The following is a 27,489-nucleotide window of genomic DNA, read 5'->3' on the forward strand; positions in this document are numbered from 1 at the left end:
TTACAAGCTTTAGAAACCAGATTTACTACAACTCATCACATTCCACTTTATTATGCTCACTTGTATACGCGCAGGAATGTACACTGAAGAAGAAAAATATTCTGCCCACCTTAAGAAAACCAGGTCTATTTCTTGAATTACTCAAGTCCATGTTCATTTTTTCATTTGACCTGTCTGAATACGAAGGAACAAATATTATACTTACTATTAACAATAGCGTTGCGTTTCATTGTTTATCCTTGTTTTTTGTTAGAAAATGCATCAAACTAAACTACAAAAAAATGCAAATAAAGCATATTGGTTTCACAAAGCAAATTAAAATGATTACAATAAAAAGCATAAAAATAATTCCTCAGGATAAAATATAATACCACAACATGTTATTTTATTTATCCATTCTACTTAGCGTACATAAGAAAAAGCCATTTATATGATGATGATGCACATATATACACTCTGGTAAATCTCTTAAACCCTCAATATTCTTCAAGATTTAATATCAGTTATAATATTTTCACCAATTGAAAACACAAAGAAGCTTATTTATAACATGTTGGAAACTGGATATTTCAAAAACACGCTGCTATTATTATTATTAGTATGCAACAGTACAGTTTATTTATATTCTGTTATCTTCAGGAATGGAAGACATTACCAGCCCCTGTGTGCTAAGGCATAAAACTCCTAGTGCTTTCTAGTACCCGGGGAGCCACATGTGCCAAGTACTGCCATCAATTTAAAAAGTAACTTCACTTTTGTTGAGAAAAATACATTCCCCTCAGGGTGATCTATGTACATTGCAGGGATTTTACCAAACTTTGTTGACCATGTGCAATGTGAATGTGAACGAGAATGTTTTTTTTAATTATCTAACAGTTCCTGCACTTGTAGGGTTCTAATGAAGAAAGTGGCAAAGTCCAATTCCTTTCGGAGTGATCTACTTTTGGGAGTATCTCACTTAACCACTTAAGACCTGGACCAAAATGCAGCTAAAGGACCTAGCCCCTATTTGCGATTCGGCACTGCGTCGCTTTAACTGACAATTGCGCGGTCGTGCGACGTGGCTACCAAACAAAATCGGCGTCCTTTTTTTCTCACAAATAGAGCTTTCTTTTGCTGGTATTTGATCACCTCTGCGGTTTTTATTTTTAGCGTTATAAACATAAATAGAGTGACAATTTTGAAAAAAATGCATTATTTTTTACTTTTTGCTATAATAAATATCCCCCAAAAATATATATAAAAAAAAATGTTTTCCTCAGTTTAGGCCGATACATATTCTTCTACCTATTTTTGGTAAAAAGAAAATCGCAATAAGCGTTTATTGGTTGGTTTGCGCAAAATTTATAGCGTTTACAAAATAGGGGATAGTTTTATTGCATTTTTATTAATTATTTTTACTAATGGTGGTGATCAGCGATTTTTTTCATGACTGCGACATTATGGTGGACACTTCGGACAATTTTGACACATTTTTGGGACCATTGTCATTTTCACAGCAAAAAATGCATTTAAATTGCATTCTTTATTGTGAGAATGACAATTGCAGTTTGGGAGTTAACCATAGGGGGCGCTGATGGGGTTATGTGTGACCTGAAGTGTGTTTACAACTGTAGGGGGGTGTGGCTGTAGGTGTGACATCATCGATTGTGTCCCCCTGGAAAAGGGATGACTCGATCGATGCTGCCGCCACAGTGAAGAACAGGGAAGCCGTGTTTACACGGCTCTCCCCGTTCTTCAGCTCCGGGGACCGATCGCGGGACTCCAGCGGCGATTGGGTCCACGAGTCCTGCGGTCCCGGTCACGGTGCTTCTGACCGGGTCACGGGAGCGCGCCGCGGGCACGCGCCCGCGACCCACGGCTGGGTACTAGTACAGGACGTACCTGTACGTACATGTGCCCAGCCATGCCATTCTGCTGATGTATATGTGCAGGAGGCGGTCCTTAAGTGGTTAAATGCCATTTTTGTTGCAGGGGATGCCCAAAATCCAACTTGTATCTCGTAGGCCAATCACACAAGCAGTAAAAGGCATTTCTGGGGTTTAGTGTACAGCATTTGTGTACAGAATGCCTCCCAGTTGCCATGTTGCATTGCATTTTATAGAAAATCACAGTGCTGCAGATTGAAAAGGAAAGGTTGTTTTTAATGACATTGAATTACAATATGATTTGTGTCGCAAACTGTTTATGCTTTATTGCTTTTTTATTATTATTATTATTGGCTATTCTCTCCCCATGAAAGTGGAGTTAGGCCTCGTACACACATCCGAGAATCTCGTCAGGAAAAACCTGTCATTTTCCCCGACGAGATTCTTGGCAAGAAACTCTTGCCGCCGAAGTGTACTGACTTTCATTTCAAAAGAACCGTATAAACAGGTATAAAAAGAGATGCTAGCGTGGTTGTAGGCGATGCACATGTTGCAGCCAGTCCAGAGACCATTAATCAAGATGGCAGGCAACCGTGTTGGTGCATGCATGGAACAGTGTGTGGCGATGACGTTTCTTGTGAACAAAGGTGTAAAACCAACAGATATCTACAGAAGACTTCAAGCACAGTGCGGTGATGAGACGCTCAGCAGCAGCAAGACATTTGAATGGTGTAAACATTTCAAAGATGGTTGTACATCTGTCATTGACGATCCTAGCCATGGTGGTTCCCAGCCCACAGCAGTCATTCCTTTGAACATTCAGCGCATTGAAGGCGGATTATGGATAATCGACACATAACCCCCTCTGGCTCCCGCACCGCCACTGATACAATACATAGATTCATGCATTGCATGAATCTGTGTATTGCCGCTGCCGCCGACTATTCAGATGGCTGTCCCCCTGGCGAGCGCCGGCCATCTAAATAACGGCAGCTGGTTGGCTGTGGAAGTGCCTATCAGAGCCAGTGGCAACAATTGATGAGCACAGTGGCGACAAAGGGCACAGTGGCGACAATCGATGGCACAGTGGCTGCGTTTGATGGCATGGCATAGTGGTGACAATTGCTGGGCACAGTGGTGACAATTGATGGCACAGTGGTAACAATTGATGGCACAGTGGTAACAATTGATGGCATGGCACAGTGGCTGCGTTTGGCATGGCACAGTGGTGACAATTGATGGGCACAGTGGTGAGAATTGATGGCACAGTGGCGACAATGGGCACAGTGGCGACAATTGATGGCACAGTGGTGACAATTGATGGGCACAGTGGTGACAATTGATGGCACAGTGGCGACAATTGATGGCACAGTGGCGACAATTGATGGCACAGTGGCTGCGTTTGATGGCATGGCACAGTGGTGACAATTGATGGCACAGTGGCGACAATTGATGGCACAGTGGTGAACAATGGGCACAGTGGCGACAATTGATGGCACAGTGGCTGCGTGTGATGGCATGGCACAGTGGTGACAATTGATGGGCACAGTGGTGACAATTGATGGGCACAGTGGCAACTGATGGCACAGTGGTGACAATGGGCACAGTGGCGACAATTGATGGCACAGTGGCTGCGTTTGATGGCATTGCACAGTGGAGACAATTGATGGGCACAGTGGCGATAAATGATGGCACAGTGGCTGCATTTGATGGCATGGCACAGTGGCAACAATTGATGGCACAGTGGCGACAATTGATGGCCCAGTGACGACAATTGATGGCCCAGTGGCTGCATTTGATGGGCACAGGGGTTGCAATTGATGGTCACAGTAGCTGCGTTTGATGGGCACAGTGAGGCTGCAATTGTTTTTTTTTTTTTTGTTTGTTTGCGCCCCCCCAAAAATTTTGAGCACCAGCCGCCACTGCTATGTATGTAAATAGCAAATATGATTTCCAAAACAATTAAAATAGTACCAATCGAACCCCCCCCCCCCCCCGAAAACCTGTGTCAGTCAGATCAGCATGTTACTAAACTGGTGCAGGACAGTCAGAATCAGCTTGTCAGGCTCCAGTAGACTTCAACAAAATGGTGTTCGCCTGCACACAGACACCAACTCCCTGTTGCAGAAATGTGAATGAAACGTGTAAAAGATGGCTTTCCACCAGTAGTGAACTCTAGGGCAAAACACATCTGAGGATTTCTCTACAGCTGGCGAACAGGAGAACAGAAGCTGAAGCCATCTTTTACCCATCTCATTCACATTTATGCAACAGGGAGTCGGTGTCTGTGTGCAGATGGCCACCATTTTGTTGAAGCAAATATGATTGTCCTATTTACATATACTATATAATTAAGAGCTATAAATAGAAACCAACTATTTTTTTTTCTTTAAAAATATGCACATATTAACATTATACAATGTATATCAATGCAATCTCTTTTACTTGTATATCTAAATAAAATTATTTAGAAAACTATATGTAGCGCCTGGCTACTTTTATAGCAGGTGCTATTGTAAATCAGAGTTAATCAACTCTGACCATGTTAATTTGGTAAAATTTAAGGCCTCTGTTCCAGCCCTGGCTGTTCTGTGTGCCTATCCTCCTGTCTGGGGACTTCAGACACCCCCAGACGATAGGGGGCAGCAGTAAATTCAGGGTCGTGTGGATACTTCTCCTCGGCAGCCAATCAGGAGGGTTTATCGCTTCGCTGTGCATGCTGGGGAGGGGTATTTAAGGGGCAGACGCCATTGGTGCGGGTCGTCATCGCCCCACGCCTTCCACCTGTGCAGTCGTCCCACCACCCCATGTGTGGCCCTCCTGGACGGGGTGTGGGTGTTGCTGTGTTCCTGGCTTTGGAACCACGTTGGTCCGGAACATTAATCTACTTAGTAGGCTCAGTAAGCAGACTGAGTCTACGAACCTACAAGTGGTCCTGTGCGGTCTGTCCCAAGTGGAGGAAGCCGATGGGGAATCTGAGCACGAGGCTGGTGTCGCAGGAGAGGCCTATCCGCTCATCGAAGGACACTTCGTACCTGAGAGGCTGGACGGTGGTCGCCTGTCAGTTATTGCTGCAATTGAAGCTGTTTGAAGGAGATCCGGGTGCTGAATCCAGTTGAGAGGGGTTTTGGACCAAAATTATCCCCACCTTTAGGAGGGTCTGTGGCAGAGACTTTAACCTAAAGTTCCGAGTGACACTCTGGCTGCTAGGCCGGTGAGAGAGGCCTATCCAGATGCACTGTACCCACTCTGGCTAGAGTGGCGAAGAGATTTATCATTGGGAGCAGGACTGTTTCCACGCCAGTTTACCCCAAATTCGCCATTTTTAATTCTTCTATCCCTTCACCTTTCTACTATTGACCGTTTTTACCCGGCTGGGTAATAAAAGCACAGAAAAGACATTGTGGACATTGACTTTATTACAGCTCTCATCCAGTACCCTAGACGGCAGGGATATAGAGGTAAAATACCACCCAAATCATACCAGCAGCTCCTTCGGGGGTAGTGCTACATGTACTTTGCCTCTAACCACCCTCACCCTTTCTGTGGCCTATGTGTTATGCGTGACATGGGATGATTTCCAATGCCTCTTACCCTTTATTCAGTTAAGCCTATTGAGGCTGATTTTCATCACAATATTTTGTTTCTGAATATTATATCTGGTGAGTGCATCCCCATAAGGGGACCAATCCCCCCACGTGGTGAACATCCCTTGGTGAAAGGAGCACTTATGATAAGACCATTGACCAATCACAGCCATCCCTGTCATTTACACTGACTGTCATTTATATGAACTTTTTTACAAACGCAAGTTTGTTTGCAGCGCTGCTGCAGGGCTATTGTGAACTCTTTTGTTTGAGTTTTAATATTTCTGCTTTCTTTGCATATTCTACATTTCTAAGCAGCTGCTATGTTTTGATATTTACACCTGACCATTTGTGATAAGAGATCTTTGTAGCATATTCCGAAGCGCTGGATTGTACTATTAGGCAGGGCTACTCTTTAGTACTTTTCGGTTCATGTAAATTGGTTTTAGCTCTAATTTCTGCCACTGTCAATTTATACTTTCTGCATTCTGAATTATGAATTACATTTTTTTGACCTAAGCACACACTCATTTAAGCTAGAAAATAATCGTGCGGCTTTAAAAAAATGTATCTGTTTATTCCTCCAACTATTCACATTATAGGACATGAATAATACTATAAACAGATTTGTCCAGGGTTAAAGAATACAAGCATGGCCTTTGATCAGAGGGTTAATACGCAGATTACAGGAATTGTAGTACCATGGATAAAATATCATTTTTTTCGCACAGGTCAATTATATATTTCAGCTTCTAGCTACACCGCTAAGTGGTTTATTTTACAAGGTCTTCAGAATCAGATTCTCTAGGCTCTAAGTTCAAAGTGTCCCTCTGGGTTAATTTTCCTGTTGTCTGACGAATATCCTTGCAGCAGAAAACTAATTTCCGCCATGGTCAAAGGGCCCTAGTTCAAATTCACTTCGGCAGTGTTTTCAGCAGAGCTCACAAACACAATCCTAGTCAGTGTTATGAATGTGCTATTTTTGTTAATTAAATCAATCTTTCCATCCAGGTACAAAAAGTGTACTCATTGTACTTTACCTTTCAAACTGCATATCCTGGGTAGCATGTGCAGATGCACCAAAGTACGAGTCTACGAGGTCTAAACCAGCTATGCATTCCATTTTATAACTAGATAGGATGTGTTTATTTTCTATTTTGATTTCTTTCACATGAAAATATGTTGTTGGTCTGAGTCTTCCCATTCAGTCCATCTTTAACCGGTTTCCGACCGGCCGCCGCAGTTATACTGCGGCAGGATGGCTCCCCTGGGTGTGCCATCGTAGCTGTACGTCAGCCCTTTAAGACGCTGTAGGAGGTGCGTGCCCCTGGAGCCGATGAGAGTGCATGGCGGGCGCGATGACCGCGATCGCTCATGACAGAGCTAGAACCGGGATCTGTGTGGTAAACACAAATCCCGGTTCTCTCAGGGGAGAGGAGACTAATGGTGTGTTCATACCAAGTATGAACACCGAAGCTTTCTTGTTGAAAAAAAAAAAGTATGAACACCAATCAGTCTCCTCCCTTAGTCCGTCCCATCCCCCCACAGTTAGAACACACCTAGGGAACACAGTTAACCCCTTGATCCCCCCTAGTGTTAACATCTTCCATGCCAGTGACATTAATACAGTAATCCGTGCATTTTTATAGCACTGATCGCTGTATAAATGTCACTAGTCTAAAAATGTGTCAAAAGTGTCTAATTTGACCACTGCAAAATCGCAGTCTCGATAAAAATCGCTGATCACTGCCATCACTAGTAAAAAAAAAAAAAAAAAATTATAAAAATGCCATAAATCTATCCCCTATTTTGTAGATGCTATAACTTTTGCGCAAACCAATCAATATATGCTTATTGCGATTTTTAAATATGTAGAAGAGTACATATCGGCCTAAACTGAGGAAAAAAATATATATATATATTTTTTAAATTGGGATATTTCTAGCAAAAAGTAAAAGATAGTGTTTTTTTTTTTCAAAATTGTCGCTCTTCTTTTGTTAAAAGCGCAAAAAAAAACTGCAGAGGTGATCAAATACCACCAAAAGAAAGCTCTATTTGTGGGAAAAAATTGACGAAAATTTAGTTAGGGTACAGCGTCGCACCAATTGTCAGTTAAAGCGACGCAGTGCCATATCGCAAAAAAATGGCCTGGTCAGGAAGGGGGTAAATTCTTCCAGAGCTGAAGTGGTTACCCAGACAGTACACAAACTTAAGGTGGGTACACACTACAAGTTCTCTAACCCAGTAGGTTGAACGTAAAAAAAAACTGCCAGCTCTGGTCAGAGACACTGTACTAACCATCCGAAATTAGTACAGCAATCTCCCTCACTTAGCGCTAATCAGGAGTCGGTCGGCTGCTGGTTTTCCGGCACGATGTCTCCTGAGATTCGGCTCGTGTGTACACAGCTTTAAAGTCTATGTAAACGACAACAACAATGGGCCTTTTCTTATTTGCTCCCTTTTGGGCTGTTAAATATACCAATGGAAAGAGTTATATCTGTTTGGTAAATGCTTGTTAATTCTGGCAGATGAATCACCTAACAAGTGAACACAGATAGGAAGAATGCAAGAGCCAACACCTGGCTGTTGGAATAGGGAGCAGGAGCACCTAAGTGGTCATGACACTGGCTGATGAATGCAAATGTTCCTCCAGTATTTTTGATAATATACTGCATTCATCTTGCCATCAATTTTGACCAATTTTTCTGTGCTTTGTAGCTCACACATCCCCAAAACATCAGCGAGCCACCGCCATGTTTCACAGTAGGAATGGTGTACCTTTTATCATAGGCATTGTTGACTCCTCTCCAAATGTAGCATTTATGGTTGTGGCCAAAAAGCGAAATTTTAGTCTCATCACTCCAAATGACTTTGTGCCAGAAGGTTTGAGGCTTGTCTCTGTGCCGTTTGGCGTATTGCAAGCGGGATACTTTGTGGCATTTGCGTAGTAATGGCTTTCTGGTGACTCGACCATGCAGCCCATCTTTCATCAAGTGCCTCCTTATTGTGCATCCACACCGCATGTTTTCAAAGAGTCCTGTATTTCACCTAAAATTATTTGTGGGTTTTTCTTTGCAACCCGAACCATTTTTACTGGCACTTGTGGCTGAAATTTTAGTTGGTCTACCTGACCATGGTTTAGTTTCAACAGAACCCCTCATTTTCCACTTCTTGATTAGAGATTGAACACTGCTGATTGGCATTCTCAATTCCTTGGATATCTTTTTATATCCCTTTCCTGTTTTATACAGTTCAACTACCTTTTCCCGCAGATCCTTTGACAATTCTTTTTCTTTCCCCATGACTCAGAATCCAGAAACACCAGTGCAGCACTGGATGAATGATGCAAGGGTATGTGAGGAGTCCAGAAACTCATTGACCTTATACACACATACTAATTACAAGCAAACAGGTGAGGATGGTTACCTTTAATAGCCATTTAAACCCCTTTGTGTCAACTTGTGTGCATGTTATCAGGCCAAAATCACCAGGGTATGTAAACTTTTGATCCGGGTCATTTGGACAATTTCTGTTGTCATTAAGATTTAAAAAGAGTAAACACAGTTGATTGATAATACATGGCTTCAGCCAAACACTAATTGTAACTGAAAGAAAAGTTTTTGTGTTATCATTCATATTCTCTGAAAAATGGCCAAGAAATCATAAATTCTGTCAGGGTATGTAAACTTATGAGCACAAACGTATAGGAACTAGGCAAGAGGAAGGAGGAATTTCTAGCGCAGATTGTTTACCTATTGATCAACATCTTGTATCTCATCTCAAGGATAATTGTGTGGATGTAAACATTTTTAATGGAAAGCCAAATTAGTGTGAGGATGTTATATGTTGTTATATTTAAACATTGTTAAAATTATTATGGTTTAGGACTATTTTATTTGAATTTGACATAAATATGTCATATGTACACTTTACAAAAAAAAAATACATATAGAAAATAATTCAGTCATGGGCAATAATAAAGAAAGATTATTTTTTTTACAATTATATACAAAAAAAAATGTTAAACAGTAGTTTGCCAATAAATTGCAGACAGTATAACATTTCAATTTAAGGCAGCACTCTTAGAACAATAAGGCACCAACAAACCTAGATGCATAGCGGCAATACATTTTGTATAATATAGTCCTTAATTTTTCCTCTAGTGGGCAAGTGTTTTTTTTATGATAAGGGAGTGTCTGAGACATAATTTATGAATGTAATATCTAAAGGAGTACGGACTAGATCTGAAAAAGTTATCAGGTCTCAGTCAATGCTAAAATAGGGAATTTGTGGGAAATGGTGATGATAGCACAGGGATAAGCAATTAGCGGACCTCCAGCTGTTGCAGAGCTACAAGTCCCATGAGGCATAGCAAGACTCTGACAGCCCCAAGCATAACACCCAGAGGCAGAGGCAGAGGCATGATGGGACTTGTAGTTTTACAACAGCTGGAGGTCCGCTAATTGCATATCCCTGTGATAGCAGATTTCTATCTTGCAGGTATCTGCATTAGTAGATATAGGGGTCTCCGAAAAAATGTGTGTGCATTTATTTAATGAGGAAGTCAGTACTTGCACATGCCTTAACTTATGCGTTAACATATTTACCAACATATCTAATAATGATTATAACTAGAGTGGTTGTCTCCAGGCCATATTAAATGAACATTATTATTTAACTTCACAATATATGTGATCTACGTTACAGATTGAAGAGGGCTAAGAGATATTTAATTAGTTGCAACCTTGCTTTAGGAAATCCTATATTAGGTAGCCAATCCTCATAATAGACAGTAAATGAAAGACCTTGTAAAGAAATTCAGAAGCTATTACAGTACACCAATCAATAATGCACTAATAAAGCATTAGTATTGCAGCATCACGGGAATTAACATAATAATGTAAGTACAGTCATGTTACCAAGTATTCCTTATCCCTTTTGTTAACCTTAGTTTGTAAGTGGTGCAAATTGTAACATTTTAGTTTATACTTTTAGGATTACCTTTGATGAACAGTTTTGTTCATTTAACCTCCACAGATAGAAGCTTGTTGAGGTCGATTGGTAATTTTAATAAATGTTCTATAGGTGAAAAAAACGTAGGTGTGTATTTCTAAAAACATTGCATAGCAATTCTCCCAGTACATGTACATTTGATCTATACAAATGGGGTAAAAAAAATAATAGTATTAGGCTATTTCCTGTGCTGATCAAATGTTTTTCAATGATTTCAAATGGAAAACACTGCATTTGGTCATTAGATGGAATTTCCTACTATACTTAGTGCCATCTAGAACCAGATATGACCATATTTGCTTGTCTGCTCCATGCACACAAAACTAATGTACATGTACTTTTACTGGGCAAATTGCAATGCAATTTATTTTACAATTCACACCTTTAAAGAGAAGTTTAGGATTTCAAAAGAACACACACACATATTTGCCTAGGTGAAAGCAGCATCGTTCTGATGCTGCATCTGTCCCCTGCCTGCTCTAAGGCCTCGTACACACGACGGGACATGTCCGATGAAAAAACGGTCCGCGGACCGTTTTCATCGGACATGTCCGCTGCCGGATTTTGGTCTGATGGTTTACACACCATTAGACCAAATTTCCCGCAGACAGCGAACGCGGTGACGTGGCCGCGCCATCGCCGCGGCGATGTGCACGACCCTGGAAGGTCAATGCTTCCACGCATGCGAGGGCTTTCGGCCGAGCGGACATGTCCGGTGAGTCGTTCAGACGACCGAACATGTCCGACGGACAGGCTTCCAGCGGACATGTTTCTTAGCATGCTAAGAAACATTTGTCCGCTGGAAACCTGTCCGATCCACCGGAAAATTGTTCGGTCGGCCGTACACACGACCGAACATGTCCGCGGAAACTGGTCTGCGGACCAGTTTCAGCAGACATGTTCGGTCGTGTGTACAAGGCCTAAGACAAAAAACTAAGTGATCAAAGGCTGTACCCCGCTCAGTTCTTGGTCTTCAGTGAGCAGACAGCTGGTGACTTCTCACTGGAGCGCTGGGGTGTGGAGAGGGGGGGGGCGGTTCAGGCTCTCAGCGGCTCGCTAAAAGGCTGTGCTATCTGCCATACCCCTCCATAACCCAGCACTCCAGTCACAATCACCAGCTCTTTGCTCACTGGAGGCTGAGAACGGAGTGGACTTTAGATGCTGTCTGCTGAATCTGGATTACAGGACTGATGAACTAACTGACCCACAGGAGAAGGAGAGCCAAAAGAGCTTTGGTCCTACTTCTCCTTTAAAGCAGTGAAGAATTTTTAGATACATCTAAAATTACACCTGTCCCAATGCACATTCAGGACACAGATGACAGGTGTACTTTAAGATAAATTAAAAACTTGGTGACTTGTGCAGAATTGTAAACCCTTTTCAAGGACAGCATAAGAATCCAACTGATAGGTAAATAAAAAAGACATCTTACGGTGGTGGACCTGTTTTATGTGGTATTGTAAATTAACCAGTGTACTTCCTCTTTTGTCATTATTTAAAAAAAAAAAATTGATTTAACTTCTCTTTAAAACCACCGTACACAGGAAAGCAAAAACCCACAAAAAGAAAAAAAATTCCTTTTCAGGATTTTGATATCCTATTTGACATTTCGTTTGCTATTAGTAAGCTTTTGGTAGCTGAAAACTGGAGGCTGGCACATGTTCTTTCACAACTTCACATTAACGTTGAAGGCTATACGTAATGAGTTCACTTTGGCATCTAAGCCATCATATTCTTTACGAAGATTTCAATGTTTTGAGCCGACAATGTCATTTTTCTTGGAAGAAAGGGAAAATGCAGAGTGACATTGTCATTTCTCTACAAGTCGGAAAATAGAAAACTACTTAGAATCTTTTCATTTTGTGATTTTTTTTATCCTTATTGCAGAAACTCTAAAAATCAATTAATATTTCCCTAAGTATTACAATAGACTTGAACAAGGCGTGAATGGTTTATTTGAATTCAGGATATCTGTCTAACTAATTAAATTGTGAGAACTGATGAGTATTACTGGGAAATGCCTGCTGGGTAGGCACTTGAGACACATTATGATTTAAGCCAATCAATTGGTTCCCAGTTTTAAAAATGAAGATTTGTAAAGATACACATCTATATGTAAAGTTGCTTGTGTAGCCTATGTGATTGTAAATATATGGATATTACAATATATTTTAGAATAAAAATACCCAGGCCCTAAGGATCAACTAAACTACTGTCTATTGATGCTAATAGGGTCAGCTGTAAAGTATATGTAAACCCTGACAATTAACTTATTTTTTTTAATATCTCCCTTTTGTTCTGTATAAATCATCTTATTATATCTCTTCTAGAAGTTCAAAGAATACCTATTGGTCGTGCTAGAAGTTCGATGCAATTACAATTGTGTACAATACACAGTAGTTTTGCAAGCTTAATGTCACCCAAATACAGTTTAAATCTACTGTGAGGCCCCGTACACACGTCCGAGGAACTCGACGTGCCAAACACATCGAGTTCCTCGTCGAGTTCAGTGTGGAAGCTGCCGAGGATCTCGGCGGGCCGACTTTCCTCATTGAACAACGAGGAAATAGAGAACATGTTCTCTTTTCGGCCCGACGAGTTCCTCGTCGGCTTCCTCGCTGAAAAGTGTACACACGACAGAGTTTCTCGGCAGAATCCAGCTCCGACCGAGTTTCTGGCTGAATTCTGCCGAGAAACTCGGTCGTGTGTATGGGGCCTGAGAATAAAAAAGAAAGTTTTTGGGCAAAATAAATCTGATTTTCAAATTTGACGGTTTGTAATTACAGGTACTATGATTAACAGCATACATCTGCCAGACTGGTAATAAGACAATGAGAATGCACATATCTTGCTTGCACAGAAACAAAACCTCCCACTTGATAGTAATGTATGTAATACGATAAATACATAAATGCTTTTTGCTTAACGTTGATTCTTTGCATCATCGACCATGCACCGATTCACCAGAAAAGATTAACTCGATAATTTACCTGACTTTCTTCCATATTTCCTAGAGGTATCGGCCAAGGTTTCAGCAATTCCTGCCAATCGCAATGCAGCTTCTCCTAGTATAACAGCATCAGTATCCATAATGCTGGATTGTTGCATCACTTCATAAACAAGACAAAGGATATAGATCCACTACATGGGAAAAAGCACACAGCTCATATATTAACAATTCCTCAAAGAATAATACATTTGTATATGTGCAGTAATATGGTCAACATCAGATCAGCATGAGTGGCTGAAACAGAGGAATGGTGTAGCAGCTGTTTATTATTACTACCAATATTATCGCTTATGTTTTTACTTTAACAAATCTAAGTTCACAGCATCCCACTGCATAGCCTTAAGCCCTCTCTGCCTTTCCAAGATCAAGATCATGGCCTCATAAGTGAAGTGCTTACTGTCCAGGCAACAACAAGGATACAGTAGATCAAGAGCAAACTCGATTTGTAAGTAGCAAACATGAAGATATGAAATGCCATAAACTAAACTTATTTTCTTAGCACTTTTATGTTTGACAAGAGCAAGCTTGTGTTTTGTTATTAACTACTTCCATACAGGGCACTTATACACCTTCCCGCCTAGACCAATTTTTAGCTTTCAGCGCTGTTGCACTTTGAATGACAATTGCGCGGTCATGCTACACTGTACCCAAATGAAATTTTTTATCATTTTGTACCCACAAATAGAGCTTTCTTTTGGTGGTATTAGATCACCTCTGGGATATTTATTTTCTGCAAAAAAAAATAAAAAAATGACCAAAAATTTAGAAAAACAAACATTTTTTTTGTTTCTGTTATAAAACATTGTAAATAAGTACGTTTTCTCCTTCACGGATGGGCACTAATGGTACTGCACTGACGGGCACTGAAAAGGCGGCACTGATGGGCACTGATGAGGTGGCACTGATGTGGTGGCACTGATGGGCACTAATATGCAGCACTGATGGGCGGCACGGATGGGCACTGATAGGCGGCACGGATAGGCGGCATGGATGGGCTTGGATAGGCGGCACGGATGGGCTTGGATAGGCGGCACAGATGGGCATGGATAGGTGGCATAGATGGGCATGGATAGGTGGCACAGATGGGCACGGATAGGTGGCACAGATGGGCACGGATAGGTGGCACAGATGGGCGGCACGGCTGGGCACGGATAGGTGGCACGGATGGGCACAGATAGGCGGCACTGATGGACACAGATAGGCGGCACGGATGGGCACTGATAGGTGGCATGGATGGGCACTGATAGGCGGCACGGATGGGCACTGATAGGCGGCACGGATGGGCACTGATAGGCGGCACGGATGGGCATAGATGGGCACTATCGTATGTGTTGCACTAATGGATGCAAATCAGTGCCAAACAATGCCTGCCAATCAGTGATGCCCATTGTGGGCACTGATTGGCATCCATTGCAGCACTGATTGGCATCCATTTTTTGTGTCCTTCTCATTCCTGGTGGTCTAGGGTGGCATACCTTTTTTTTTAATCCCTGGTGATCTAGTGGGCATCCCTGGTGGTCCAGTGGGCATCCTCGGGGGGGCTGTGCTGATAATCGATCAGCACAAACCCCCCCCGTCACAGGAGCAGCCGATCGGCTCTCCTCTACTCGCGTCTGATAGACGCGAGTGAGGAAAAGCTGATTACCAGCTTTTCCTGTTTACATCGTGATCAGCCATGATTGGACACGGCTGATCACGTGGTAAAGAGTCTCCATGAGAGACTCTTTACCTTGATCGGTGTTGCGGGGTGTCAGACTGACACCCTGCAACAACGATCACCGCGATGCGCGCCCCCGGGGGCGCGCAGTGGCTCAGAATCCTGAGGACGTCATATGACGTCCAGTCAGGATTCTACAACCACTTTGCCGACGTCAATTTGTCATTGGCGGGCGGCAAGTGGTTAAATTAGGTTTTTACACTGCTACAGTTACTTGTATACTATAAAGTAATGTTACCAGCATATTAAAGTGGAAGTAAACCCTCACATATACCCAGTGAAGTGAACAGCCTCAGATGATACACAGGGATGAAACCAATCTCCCTACATACGTTTTACATGTCTTCAGCTTGATATACTGTTTAGAAATTTCAGATCGTGTAAGGAGATTTTCTCTTCCTGTTCAACACTGCAGTGAAGTCTGGGTATACAGCCAAGACAGTGGATTGGAGGAAAGACACCCCCCCTCTCCTCATAGGTGAGACTTTCAGAGCTGATCGTTGAATAGTTCAGGGCTCTGCTAATCTATTTATAGCATCCTCCCCAACACAAAACTCAGGCTGCTTTTATCACATGAGACAGAAAACTTGTCAGAAGTTATCAGCCTAATAACAGAGAAATGGAGCAGGAGACAGCTACGGGGCATAGTGCTTTGAAGAACACCGCAGATATATGTCCCCAGCTCAAATTTCATGAATCGGGTTTCCATCGACTTTAAGGATCCTAGCAGAATTCAGGCAAACTGTGCTCACTGTAAAATATTGTTCTTGGCATCCATCAAGGGACACAGGGGTAGTAGAATCATAAATACTGGGTTATGCTGCCAACTTTAGAAGAAACTGGACACTGACAAACCAAAAAAAGGCTGTTTGCCAGCAAGGTATAACCCCAACCACCTTGCTTCAGTTTTTTTAGAACGTCGTATTAGAAGATCATAAACAGAGGTGTAGTACCTGTGTCCACTTATTAACATCAAAAAATTGTTTCATGTTTTCTTAAAGGAACACTAAAGGTTTGTTTTTTATTAGATCAATTGATTGCTGTAAGCTAGAGCATTTAAATATCACTTACCTAATTTTTCCTTTTGACCTCCAAAATACAGTAATCCAGGTTGGAAAATGCCATTTCCTGTCTCTCCTCTTCTTGCTTTCCACCAGCATCTGAGCTGTTTTGCAGGGTGGAAAGCAGAATGTGCTCACCCCCTCCCTATGACTACAGCCCTGCGTGAAGATGCTCTCTTATCCCTCACAGGCATGGAGGCTAAGCCTAATGGGAACTGTAGTTCCCATTAGGCCGTGATGTAGCAAGAATGAATGCGCACCGCAAACCAGGAAGTCCGTGAGAATAATGATTTAGGAGTGCTGGAGGTGAATAAAACAGCTTGATTTCAACAGGTATCAAGCTAGTTATAATGCAAAACATTACTTTTTACTTTATCAGCTACTGTCAGACTTTAATTTAAGAGGAAAATATTTTTGTCTTTACAACCCCTTGAACCATTCATCATGGGACACAGGATCAGTAGAATAAGGAACAAAGGGATATCCCAAAGCAGCACAGCAAGCCAAAAAACAAACAAACAATAATTTACACCAAGGGTTGCCTGCATCTTAAAGAGCTGAAAGTAACCGCTCCAGGTGGGTATGTTGAACAATCAGCAACAGTTCAGGAAATCAAGGGTGCCGGCAATGCACGGAGCAATTGATAGAAGAAAAAAAGGATGGACAGCCGCACTTCAAAAAAACATAAGGTTGTCTTTAATATAAAAATGGAAAAAATGCACTACAAAACAAGCGGAGAACGGGAATAACAGCCTACGCTTTTCACACTCCAAATCAGTGCTTAATCATGCCATGATTAAGCACTGCCTGCAGGACCTTTTACCCTAGGGTTGCCCATACGTTATACAATTTTTTCTTTAGATTTACCAAAACCATATAATATGAGATAAAACCGAAACACTTTTGATTTGTATGCAATCAGGCAGGCCCTTGCCCTACTAGTTAAAGGTAAATCTAAGACCCCTTTCACACTGGGGCCGTGGCCACATTAGCGCTAAAGCACTGTTTGTTTTAGCGGCGCTTTACTGCTGGTTAAGCTTCGCTTTTTTTTCCCCAAAGATTCTGCTTGCAGGACTTTTTTTCCCGTCCTGCAAGAGCACCGCCCCAGTGTAAAAAGACACACTGAAGTGAATAAGAGGCGGTTTTCAGGCGCTTAGCAGAGGCTATTTCAATCGCTAAAGCGCCTGAAACCCACCCCAGTGTGAAAAGGGTCTATAAGAAATTGAATAAGAAAGTTGTATAAGGTATGGCCAGCCTAGCTTGAGCCTGTAGATGTCTGATGTCTGTTTGACTGGAAAAGGTTGAACTTTATTCCTAAGTCAGTAGGCTTGAAAAATGATCTGTCTTAGCCGCCAAGAAATGGTGGAACAAGAACCAGGCCGTCCCTTACAGGAATAACCAGGAATGAAAATAAGGAAAAAAATAAGTCTGTCTAAAGAAGCTGAAAGGTAGACACAAACATCTTCAACCATATCCAAGTGATGGAGGGATATCTCTTTAGGATCAACCAGAGCAGGAAGGAGATGGGAGATGGAAAGTAGATGTCAAGACAAAGGATGCTCATGGCCTCAACAACTTTTGAGTAAAACTTTATTTTGAGTTAGAATACATTAAGAGGTAGCTCTGATAGGTTCAAAGGGTAGTCTTTGAAGACAAGAGAAACTATGTGAGCAACACCTTGTTCAAAGGCCTTTACTAGGGAGGTATTTGGAATGAGATTGTGAGAGCTGATATTTCCCCTCCAACTAAAAGGTCAGTATCTGTCCTACAGAGTATATTAGATAAAAATTCCTGTCCTCTTGGAAAAATCTTCCGGCCTCACACAAGACAAATTATGCTTTCCACATGCAAAGATACACCTTGAGCGACATAGACAGAAGCATAGGAATGACGGAGTAAGGATAAATTAGTCAAACAGACTATCTCTTAGAACCTAAGCTACAACAGACGTGCTGTCAAAGTCAGCAACCATGACACAGGGAGGATAGTAAATTGGCCTATGAGACAGAAGATCCAGATGACGTTGAAGGGCCCATGTAGTGTCTGCCAGGAGTTTGATTAGGTTGGAGTAACACATTCTGTTGTCCCAAATTAGGTGCAATATGGATCACCAGAATGTCATTTATCTCGATGCTGAAGAGAAGATGAGGAGAAAAGGAGGAAATAAAATTGATCAAGTTGTACTGATCCCACAGAACCACCAAAGCATCAACTGTGTCTGCTAAATGATACCAGTACCAGGATACAAATCTGTCCACTTTGTTGTTTGGCCTAGAGGACAGGATGTCCACATCCAGTGTCTCCACCAATGTGCAAAGTTCTACCCAAGACATTGGGGTTTAGAGAATTTACCAAAGGCAAAATTACTGTGCAAGTGCAGTTGCACAAGTTTTTCCCAGAGCTTAATGAATGTGGTAAAGCTTTGCTAATAATACCCAATCAGGTGCAAGGAAAATAGAAAAAATATAATTTTTGCTTGCACATGATTAGATGATGGAAATCAGAAGAGCTCTACCACATTCACTAAGGCCTCGTACACACAATACGTTAAACAGAGGACAACGGTCTGATGGACTGTTTTCATTGGTCAAAACCGATCGTGTGTGGGCCCCATAGGTTATTTAACCATTAGTTAAAAAAAAGCCATCTTGCTTTAAATTTAACCCATGGATTCCTAACCGATAGCATAAAACCAATCGTTTGTAGGCACGACCATCGGTTAAAAATCCACGCATGCTCAGAAACAAGTCGACGCATGCTTGGAAGCATTGAACTTCGTTTTTTTCAGCACGTCGTTGTGGTTTACGTCACCGCGTTCTGACACGATCGTTTTTTTAACCGATGGTGTGTAGGCGCGACGGACCATAAGTCAGCTTCATCGGTTAACCGATGAAAGCGATCCATCGGTCCGTTCTCATCGGATGGACCGATCGTGTGTACGCGGCATAAGAGATAGATGAATATCTTGGAACTACTGTATGCTAATAGGGAGATAAGCTTCCACTGGCAACCAAGTTCCTGTACTGTCAGGGTGTCCAGGATGCCTCCCCAGCTGGTCAGGCTGGCATCCATCACAAAGATCTTCCAGGATAGTGCAAAAAAAGGATTTGTCCGATTCCATGGCCGAGTTGGTGGGCCAACAGGTCAGAGGTCCATCCTCCTATGACACTAGCAAAAAACTGAAACATTGTGTGAGTGGGAGGAGTTATCTTTGGTTTGCCAACAGCCTTTTTTGGTTTGCTAGTGTCCATTTCCTCCTAAAGATGGGCAGAATAACCCAATGCTCCTAATTCTACTGGTCCTGTGCCCCTTGATGAACATTTAGGAAACAATTAAATGAATACAAATTTACTGCTTTACCCACTAAGCAATCTATAATTCTGTAAGCCAACCTGTAATTTGTAATGTACCCCTCTGTCTCCAGCTTATTCATTGGAAAATATATCAGCAGTGTAATTTCTATTCATTTGGCATAGAAAGATCCAGGAAGCAGTAAGGCAAGCCATAGATTATGCACAAATCACGAAATTCCCCCATCAACACTGATGTAGTCTGACAGCGGGGGGTTCCCCCCATCCATCAGAATACAATGATCACTGCTGACCAATTTAGCCACTGGCAGTGATTGCATGAGAAAAACTCCACAGGCTGGTTGTACTGAAGTTGATCTAACTTTGGCTGGCCTAAAGTCGTCTATGGCTGCAGGTTCAGCAGGAACTGGACACATTCCAATCCATCTTTGGGCAAGCTAGTTGTACTGAAATCAATCTTTCGATCAACTTCAGTATAATCAGCATGTTGGATTTTTCCTAATCAGCCGGGCAGGGAACGACTATCAGATTACAATAGCACAGTAACTCTGACTGTGTTGATTGGGAAATCAAATGATTTTCTTACCTGCAACCTGTGGTTGAAGGAAATAAAATTGCATCATTTATGGCATGCTTTAGGATGAATACAGTGTTCTTCCCAGCTGTGCAGTGTGGCAGAGGTACAGTATATGAATCAAAAGACTGGTGGAACAGAATTACAAATTCTCCAATAGGTCAAGCATTAATGACACAGTATATATATTTGTATGTATATATGTATAACTTTGCACTTAGCTGTCTGCCACCTGATTTTAAATTCTGAAAGGAAATGAAACACACAGTAGGTGTTTCATTTTTAACACAATGCAGGAGACTGACCATCTGTTTGAATGTCATTCACTTTCAGGATAACATATTCTCATGCTTTTAGTTCATGCTGCCAGAAGGCAGAACCTGTCCTCATAAGGAGAATGCTAATACAACAATTTTAAAGATATGGTTTTCCGTAACAACATTTGGAGCTGATTATTGAAAACTGTAGAAAAAAAACATGTTATTAATAGAAACTATAAAGAAAAAAAATAGGGCTGTGGAAATTAAAGATTAATTCCTCAATTAATCTTAAATTTTTTTGATCAATCACAATTATTTTGACCGGTACTAGTGGTGCAATGGATTGTAAATGATCTGTGATCCGAACGGGTCACCATATGCGGATCGGCACACCACATGAGCTCTGCTGCTGCCTCGGCCATAGGAAAGGCCGCGACTTCGGCCTAGCTCCCCAAGCGGCGGCCATCTTGGTCCACCCGGCGGCGGCCTAGGAGAGCCTAAATTGGCGCGCTGACGTCATCACCCGGCCTCAACTGCTCGTGTTCGGCCGGCTTCTCTGGTAAGACTAAGCAAGCACTAATCTTCCTATACAGTGGGGGAGATGTGGACCATATTACAGTGGGGGAGATGTCTGTGGATATTACAGTGGGGGGGAGATGTCTGTGGATATTACAGTGGGGGGAGATGTCTGTGGATATTACAGTGGGGGGGAGATGTCTGTGGATATTACAGTGGGGGGGAGATGTCTGTGGATATTACAGTGGGGGGGAGATGTCTGTGGATATTACAGTGGGGGGGAGATGTCTGTGGATATTACAGTGGGGGGGAGATGTCTGTGGATATTACAGTGGGGGGGAGATGTCTGTGGATATTACAGTGGGGGGGAGATGTCTGTGGATATTACAGTGGGGGGGAGATGTCTGTGGATATTACAGTGGGGGAGATGTCTGTGGATATTACAGTGGGGGAGAAGTCTGTGTATATTAAAGTGGGGGAGATTGTGGATATTACAGTGGTGGTGATTGTGGATATTACAGTGGGGAGATGTCTGTGGATTACAGTGGGGAGATGTCTGTGGATATTACAGTGGGGCAGCCATTGGCTCCCACTGCTGTCAATCAAATCCAATGATGCGGCCCCTGGGGGCGAGGCCGAGTCAAACACTTGGCGGCTATGGACGCTGAGTGTATGACACAGGAGCACGCCCGCAAGGTAACCCCCTCGGGAGAGAGCTTCCCAGAGGGGGTTATCTATTGTGGGGAGGAGCCACGAGAGCCGCCGTGGGACCCCAGAATATGAGGATTGGGGCCACTCTGTGCAAAACTAACTGCTCAGTGGAGAAGTATGACATGTTTGTTATTTTTTTTTATTTTTTTTTTAACTGAACCTTTAGTACCACTTTAAAGGATGTGGAAACTAGCCACTCCACTCCGAAGCAGATTGGGGTGGACCTGCACTTTTGTGGAAGGCCTTAGTAAAAGTTTGTTTTACAATCAGGAAACATGACAAAGAGACCTTGTTTGATTTGTAAACAAAATGAAAAGGGAGTTGACACATTCCTATTAATTCAACCATACCTTGCTGTTCAATTCACACTTTTGTGTAAATTTGGATCCCTCAACTGCGCCAGTATGCATTCTCTGCACTCCCGTCTTGCATTTTTGCCACAGAAATAAAATAACATCAATTACAACATCCCTGTCAGGCTGGAGATCCTGGAACAAACATATATTGTGTTAATTAGGAACAAGCATCCACAATCCACATTTAGTTACATATGAATGACAATACCTATGGAATTACTTGTACATGACTTGTATTTACACACATGACCTTTGACTGAATTGATCAAACTGCCTTAGAAGGAAGTCAAAGGTTGACAGGGAATGTGCCTATCTGTGCAGGGGTTTAGAATGTAAAGGATTAATAGCGGTTTGAAACTGATGTCTTTCAATGATCAAGGATTTTCTCATTTCTGAATGAACGGTCTTTTGGCTTACTCAAATGTCCAAGGGTTTAAATTGGTCCTATCAATAAAATTCATACATTACATGAATCAATAAGATACATATTAGCATTTCTCATCTCCAATTGTGGCCTAAAGCCTGGGGCAGCCAAAAATCACATGGTCTCCAAAAGCAGCACTGAGGGGCATTTTGCATCTTTAGGGACTGCAAAGAGTCCAGGAGCAAAGCACAATTATTGCACTGTTGAATGAGTTGCGCAAATATGTCTGATCTCATCACGTATATGTGTGATTATTGACAGTATATGCCAAATATTTTTTTTTAGCATATACAATAAATACTTATAAAGAAGAAAATTTACGCTGCCCTGTATGACACATACAGCAACCTAGAAATTATAAAAAAAAAAAAAAAAAACTATAGATCCTAGTGAAGGGAACAGTATAAGAAACATATTTTATCAAAGTTATACTGTATGTCAGCAGATTATCTTATACTGTATTTTAATATAAATATTGGGCTGTTATATCTGTACTTTCAGCCAACAGTAATATGCAAACATAGTTCAGAAGACCGAATTACTGGAGAGGAATTACATTAATAACTGGTAAATGTACTGTATATGTAGCACTACCCCCGAAGGAGCTGCTGGTTTGTTTTAGGTGGCACGTTACCTCGTGGCTCCTTCGCTGTCCTAGAGGTTTATAGTGAATATAGCAGTAACGGAATGTTCACAACAGGTGTCTTTTTCTGTGCTCTTTATTACCCAGCCGGGTAAAAACATTAAAACTTGTCATGAAGCGTAGAGGTGAAATAGAAGGAGAAATAGCAGACTCAGGTGTAACAGGAAAACAGTCCTGCTCCCAACAATACTTTGTATTCTTCGCCTCTCTAGCCAGAGTGGGTATAGCGTACCTGGACAGACCCCTCTCACTGACCTGGCAGCCAGAGTATCGCTCGAACTTGAAGGAAAAGTCTCTGCCACAGACCCTCCTGAAATGGACTCAGGGAAAAGTCTCTGCCACAGGCCCTCCCTGTGATTATAATTACGGAGATGATCCTCCTTGAAAGAATTGCGCCTGGATCTCCTTCAGATAGTTTCAGGTACCGACTGACAGGTGACCAGCCTCTCAGTGTCCGGCTACCTTGATTCCCGGTGGTTTGTCGAGATCCTATTGGATCGCCAGCCTCTTATTGGCTCTCCTCAGATGGACTGCCCACCGAACAGCTATCTCGCTTGGGATCTTCAGGATTGGGAACCCAGTCGACCACTGGGCTCCCCGCCACAGCTCAGTTGTCCCGGACCAACATGGTCCTGGAACCAAGAACACTGCATGTGCTACGCGCAACCCGGCCTGGAAGGCCATTACGCCGGGGGGCCGTGATGCAGTCACCCTGAAGGTGGGTGCCGCACTCCGAAGAAGAACCCCAGACCAATGGCGTCTGTCCAATAAATACCCTCCCCAGAACGCACAGCGAGGCTGAACCCTCCTAATAGGCTGCTGGGGAAGAGCACCCAAACCTCGACTCCACTGCTGCCACCCATTGCCCTGGGGTAGGAACTAAACCCCAGCAACAATAGACAGCCCACAGCACAGCCAAGCTGAGACAGAGACACAGTTTTGAACATAATGATTGGATCAGAGTCAGTTAACACTCTGATCCCTCTCTAATTTTAACTAGCACCGGTACTTTTTAAGTAACCAGGCACTACACATACTACTGATGTATGGAGGAATGCTGGGAAGACAAGTCTAGGAATGTTGGATCTGATGTGCAAAACAGCACTCCTGGGCAGCTCCACTTTGCCATCTGGGACAGAAAATGATGAATTAAAACATAAGAAATGTATGAATTATTTGAAATACAGTAAAACCTTGGATTGCGAGCATAATTTGTTCCGGAAGAATGCTTGTAATCCAAAGCACTTGTATATCAAAGTGAATTTCCTCATAAGAAATCATGGAAACTCAAATGATTCGTTCCACAACCATTCAAAAGTCCTTCCATGTATAGTCCATATAAAAATATTATAGCAATGTGATAGGTTGTGTAACCATAAAATGTCCATCCACAAATGGAAGCCTCCACAAGGGGATTAGAAGCAAAATCCAGCAGGAGCTTCAGAGTATAAAAGAGAAGAGAGACGCCTCTAAGTGAAGCAATATGGTTACATTTAATGAAGGTACAACATTTAGCAACTCACATGGTTGTTGATTAAAACAGGCACATCTAAGTATGGAGGCATCCGGGGTAAAGCAGTCTGCAATCATGACCAGGAAGACTAGCCTGCAGTAGAGCGATCTGAAAGTGATGAGGAGGATGGTTTATGTGAACATCTTTACCCCAGATGCCTGCATATTTGAATGCACCCGTTTTAATCATCAACCATGTGAGTTTCTACATGTTGTGCCTTCATTAAACGTAACCATATTGCTACACTTAAGCCGTGTACACACGATCGGAATTTCCGATGGAATTTTACGTCGCAATTCGGATGAAGCTGACTTCCATCAGTCTTGCATACACACTGTCAGACTAAATTCCGATCGTCCAAAATACAGTGACATAAAACACTATGACGAGCCTAGAAAAATGAATTTCAATGCTTCCGAGCATGCGTCGACTTGATTCTGAGCATGCGTGAGTTGCATACAGACGATAGGAATTTCCTATCGTTTTTTTTTTCCATCTGAAAAAAATAAAACATATTCCAATTCTAAACACAGACGGTGTCAGGAAAGGTTTCAGCAGTCTGCCTAGCAACAACAGTATCAGAGGAATGCCTGTGCGCGGATAGACTATTCGGCACATGCGCATGCATAATGGCGCACGGGCGCATGCAATGGCACGGGCGAGCTGTGACAACACTTGGGGACAAATAGGCTATTTAAAGAGATCAGATACTTTGCTGCCTTGCTGTCCGGTCTACAGTGCTTTCCTGAGACCACTGCTACCTGTGACTCTGATTGCTACCTGGTTACCTGATCCGGCTCTCCCTTGACTACTCCTGCTTGCTGCCTGTCTCTGATCCCGACTAATCCTGACCTCGCTTCTGTTCTTCTTCCAACCTGATTGCTGCCCGCCTGATGAACTGACCCGGCCTGGACTTTGACTATTCTTCGGATTCTGTTTTGGTACCTGACCTGCTCGCCTGTGTCTGATCCGGACTGTCCCCACCTGCCAATCTCCTGTTCCACGAGTGCCGTATCACAGTCTTCAGCTCTCAGCCCGCTGCCTGCATCCTGCTCGGACTACAGTACTCCCAGCTGCTGCTTCCAGCCTTCTACGCCAGCTTATCCGCCAGTCACTTGTGCCCATTTGCACTCTTGAACCCCTGTCTACTCTACCAGGGGCTCTTGAGCCAGAGGCTTACGAGAGGCCATTCCTGCACGTTGGGCTCAACTACCAGGTACGTGAGAGATGGAAAAAAGTAATTTTTCTCCATCGGAAATTCCGATCGTGTGTACGCGGCATTAGAGGCACCTCTGTTCTGTTTTATACTAAGTTGTGACACGATGCTACTTGTATATCAAGACATCACTTGTATATCAAGTCAACATTTATGACAATTTTTTGCTTGTCTTGCAAAATGCTCTCAAACCAAGTTACTTTTACACTGTTTTACTGTACTAATATGGCGATATAAGCAGCATATGAACCTGTATGAAACTAACAATACTTTGCGCAGAGAGAATAAGCAATAGGATTACAGGGCAATTTTTTTTAGGAGTATACAATTAGGGGCACAAGCGTGCACAATATTTTCATCCTGACTTCTCAAGCAGAAAATGATATATCATGAGAAGCACAGTCCGAAATCAATAAAGGGGACCTTTGCAAAGTAATAATGAATGATTGTCATTGCAGATCATGCCTTACCTATTGAGGACACAGATATTATTATGCAGTGATTCAGTGTAATGAGAAAATAAAATGTATTTTGTATTTGATAATATAGCAATGTGTTATTTGTAGACACAAATTTAAATACATATGGCCTACTGTTGCTGCTTTTATGGTTATTGTGTATGTGTATTTTGCCAGTTGTAACTGGAAAGAATTAAACTCTTATATTAGGCTAGCTTTCATTTATGGCTGTCACAGACAGATTATTGGGAGCCATCAAATAGAACAATGTAATGCAAACACTGTGTTTGACGAAGCTACGGTTAAAGGTGAACAGACACAAAGGAAACACGCTGTTTGCAAACAATCAGATTTCTAAATGAATCAATATGGGCTGGGAGAGCTGCTCAAAGGCAGTTAAGTATCATACCAGCTGATCTTTTGGCAGTTAAAAGAGAACTACAAAGATTCAGTTGATTTCTTGCCATGATCCAACCCCACCCTACCCTACATTAACCACTTAAGACCCGGACCTTTAGGCAGCTAAAGGACCCGGCCAGGTTTTGCGATTCGGCACTGCGTCGCTTTAACAGACAATTGCGCGGTCGTGCGACGTGGCTCCCAAAGAAAATTGGCGTCCTTTTTTTCCCACAGATAGAGCTTTCTTTTAGTGGTATTTGATCACCTCTGCGGTTTTTATTTGTTGTGCTATAAACAAAAATAAAACGACAATTTTGAAAAAAATTCAATATTTTTTACTTTTTGCTATAATAAATATCCCCCAAAAATATATATAAAAAAAAAAATTCTCAATTTAGGCCGATATGTATTCTTCTACCTATTTTTGGTAAAAAAAATCACAATAAGCATTTATCGGTTGGTTTGCGCAAAATTTATAGCGTTTACAAAATAGGGGATAGTTTTATTGCATTTTTATTATTTTTTTTTTTTTTTTTTTTTTTTTTTACTACTAATGGCGGCGATCATCGATTTTTTTCGTGACTGCGACATTATGGCGGACACTTCGGACAATTTTGACATTTAGAAGGGAAATGGAAGGAAAAGGTAAGTGAACCAACAATGCACTAGCTTAAAGGAACCTATTTAGAAAATAAAAAACTAACCTTTACAACCCCTTTAAATGTTACATCCTCAGGTCCTCTGCTACCATCCTTTTTACAAACATGTCCCAGAAATGCCTACAAACCTTTATATCACGTCTCAATGTCAGAGATTCACTGACATTTTCAGACAGTGCAGTTCAAGAGGAAC

The 27,489-nt window shown here is 42.1% G+C and overlaps 1 protein-coding gene across 1 annotated transcript in view; it reads right to left on the reverse strand.

Annotated features, from left to right (window-relative positions):
- CFAP54 (cilia and flagella associated protein 54) overlaps positions 1–27,489 on the reverse strand; it is a 533,435-nt gene that overhangs the window by 372,392 nt on the left and 133,554 nt on the right. Inside the window, exons 14-16 of the mRNA XM_040344233.1 lie at positions 21,979–22,116; positions 13,459–13,609; positions 110–174 (exon numbers count right to left, since the gene is read on the reverse strand). Of these exons, the coding sequence (XP_040200167.1) occupies positions 110–174; positions 13,459–13,609; positions 21,979–22,116 (354 nt within the window). The remainder of the gene's footprint in view (positions 1–109; positions 175–13,458; positions 13,610–21,978; positions 22,117–27,489) is intronic.

The sequence above is a fragment of the Rana temporaria genome, chromosome 3 (assembly GCF_905171775.1).
Source record: "Rana temporaria chromosome 3, aRanTem1.1, whole genome shotgun sequence".
In the NCBI taxonomy this organism is placed as follows: Eukaryota; Metazoa; Chordata; class Amphibia; order Anura; family Ranidae; genus Rana; species Rana temporaria.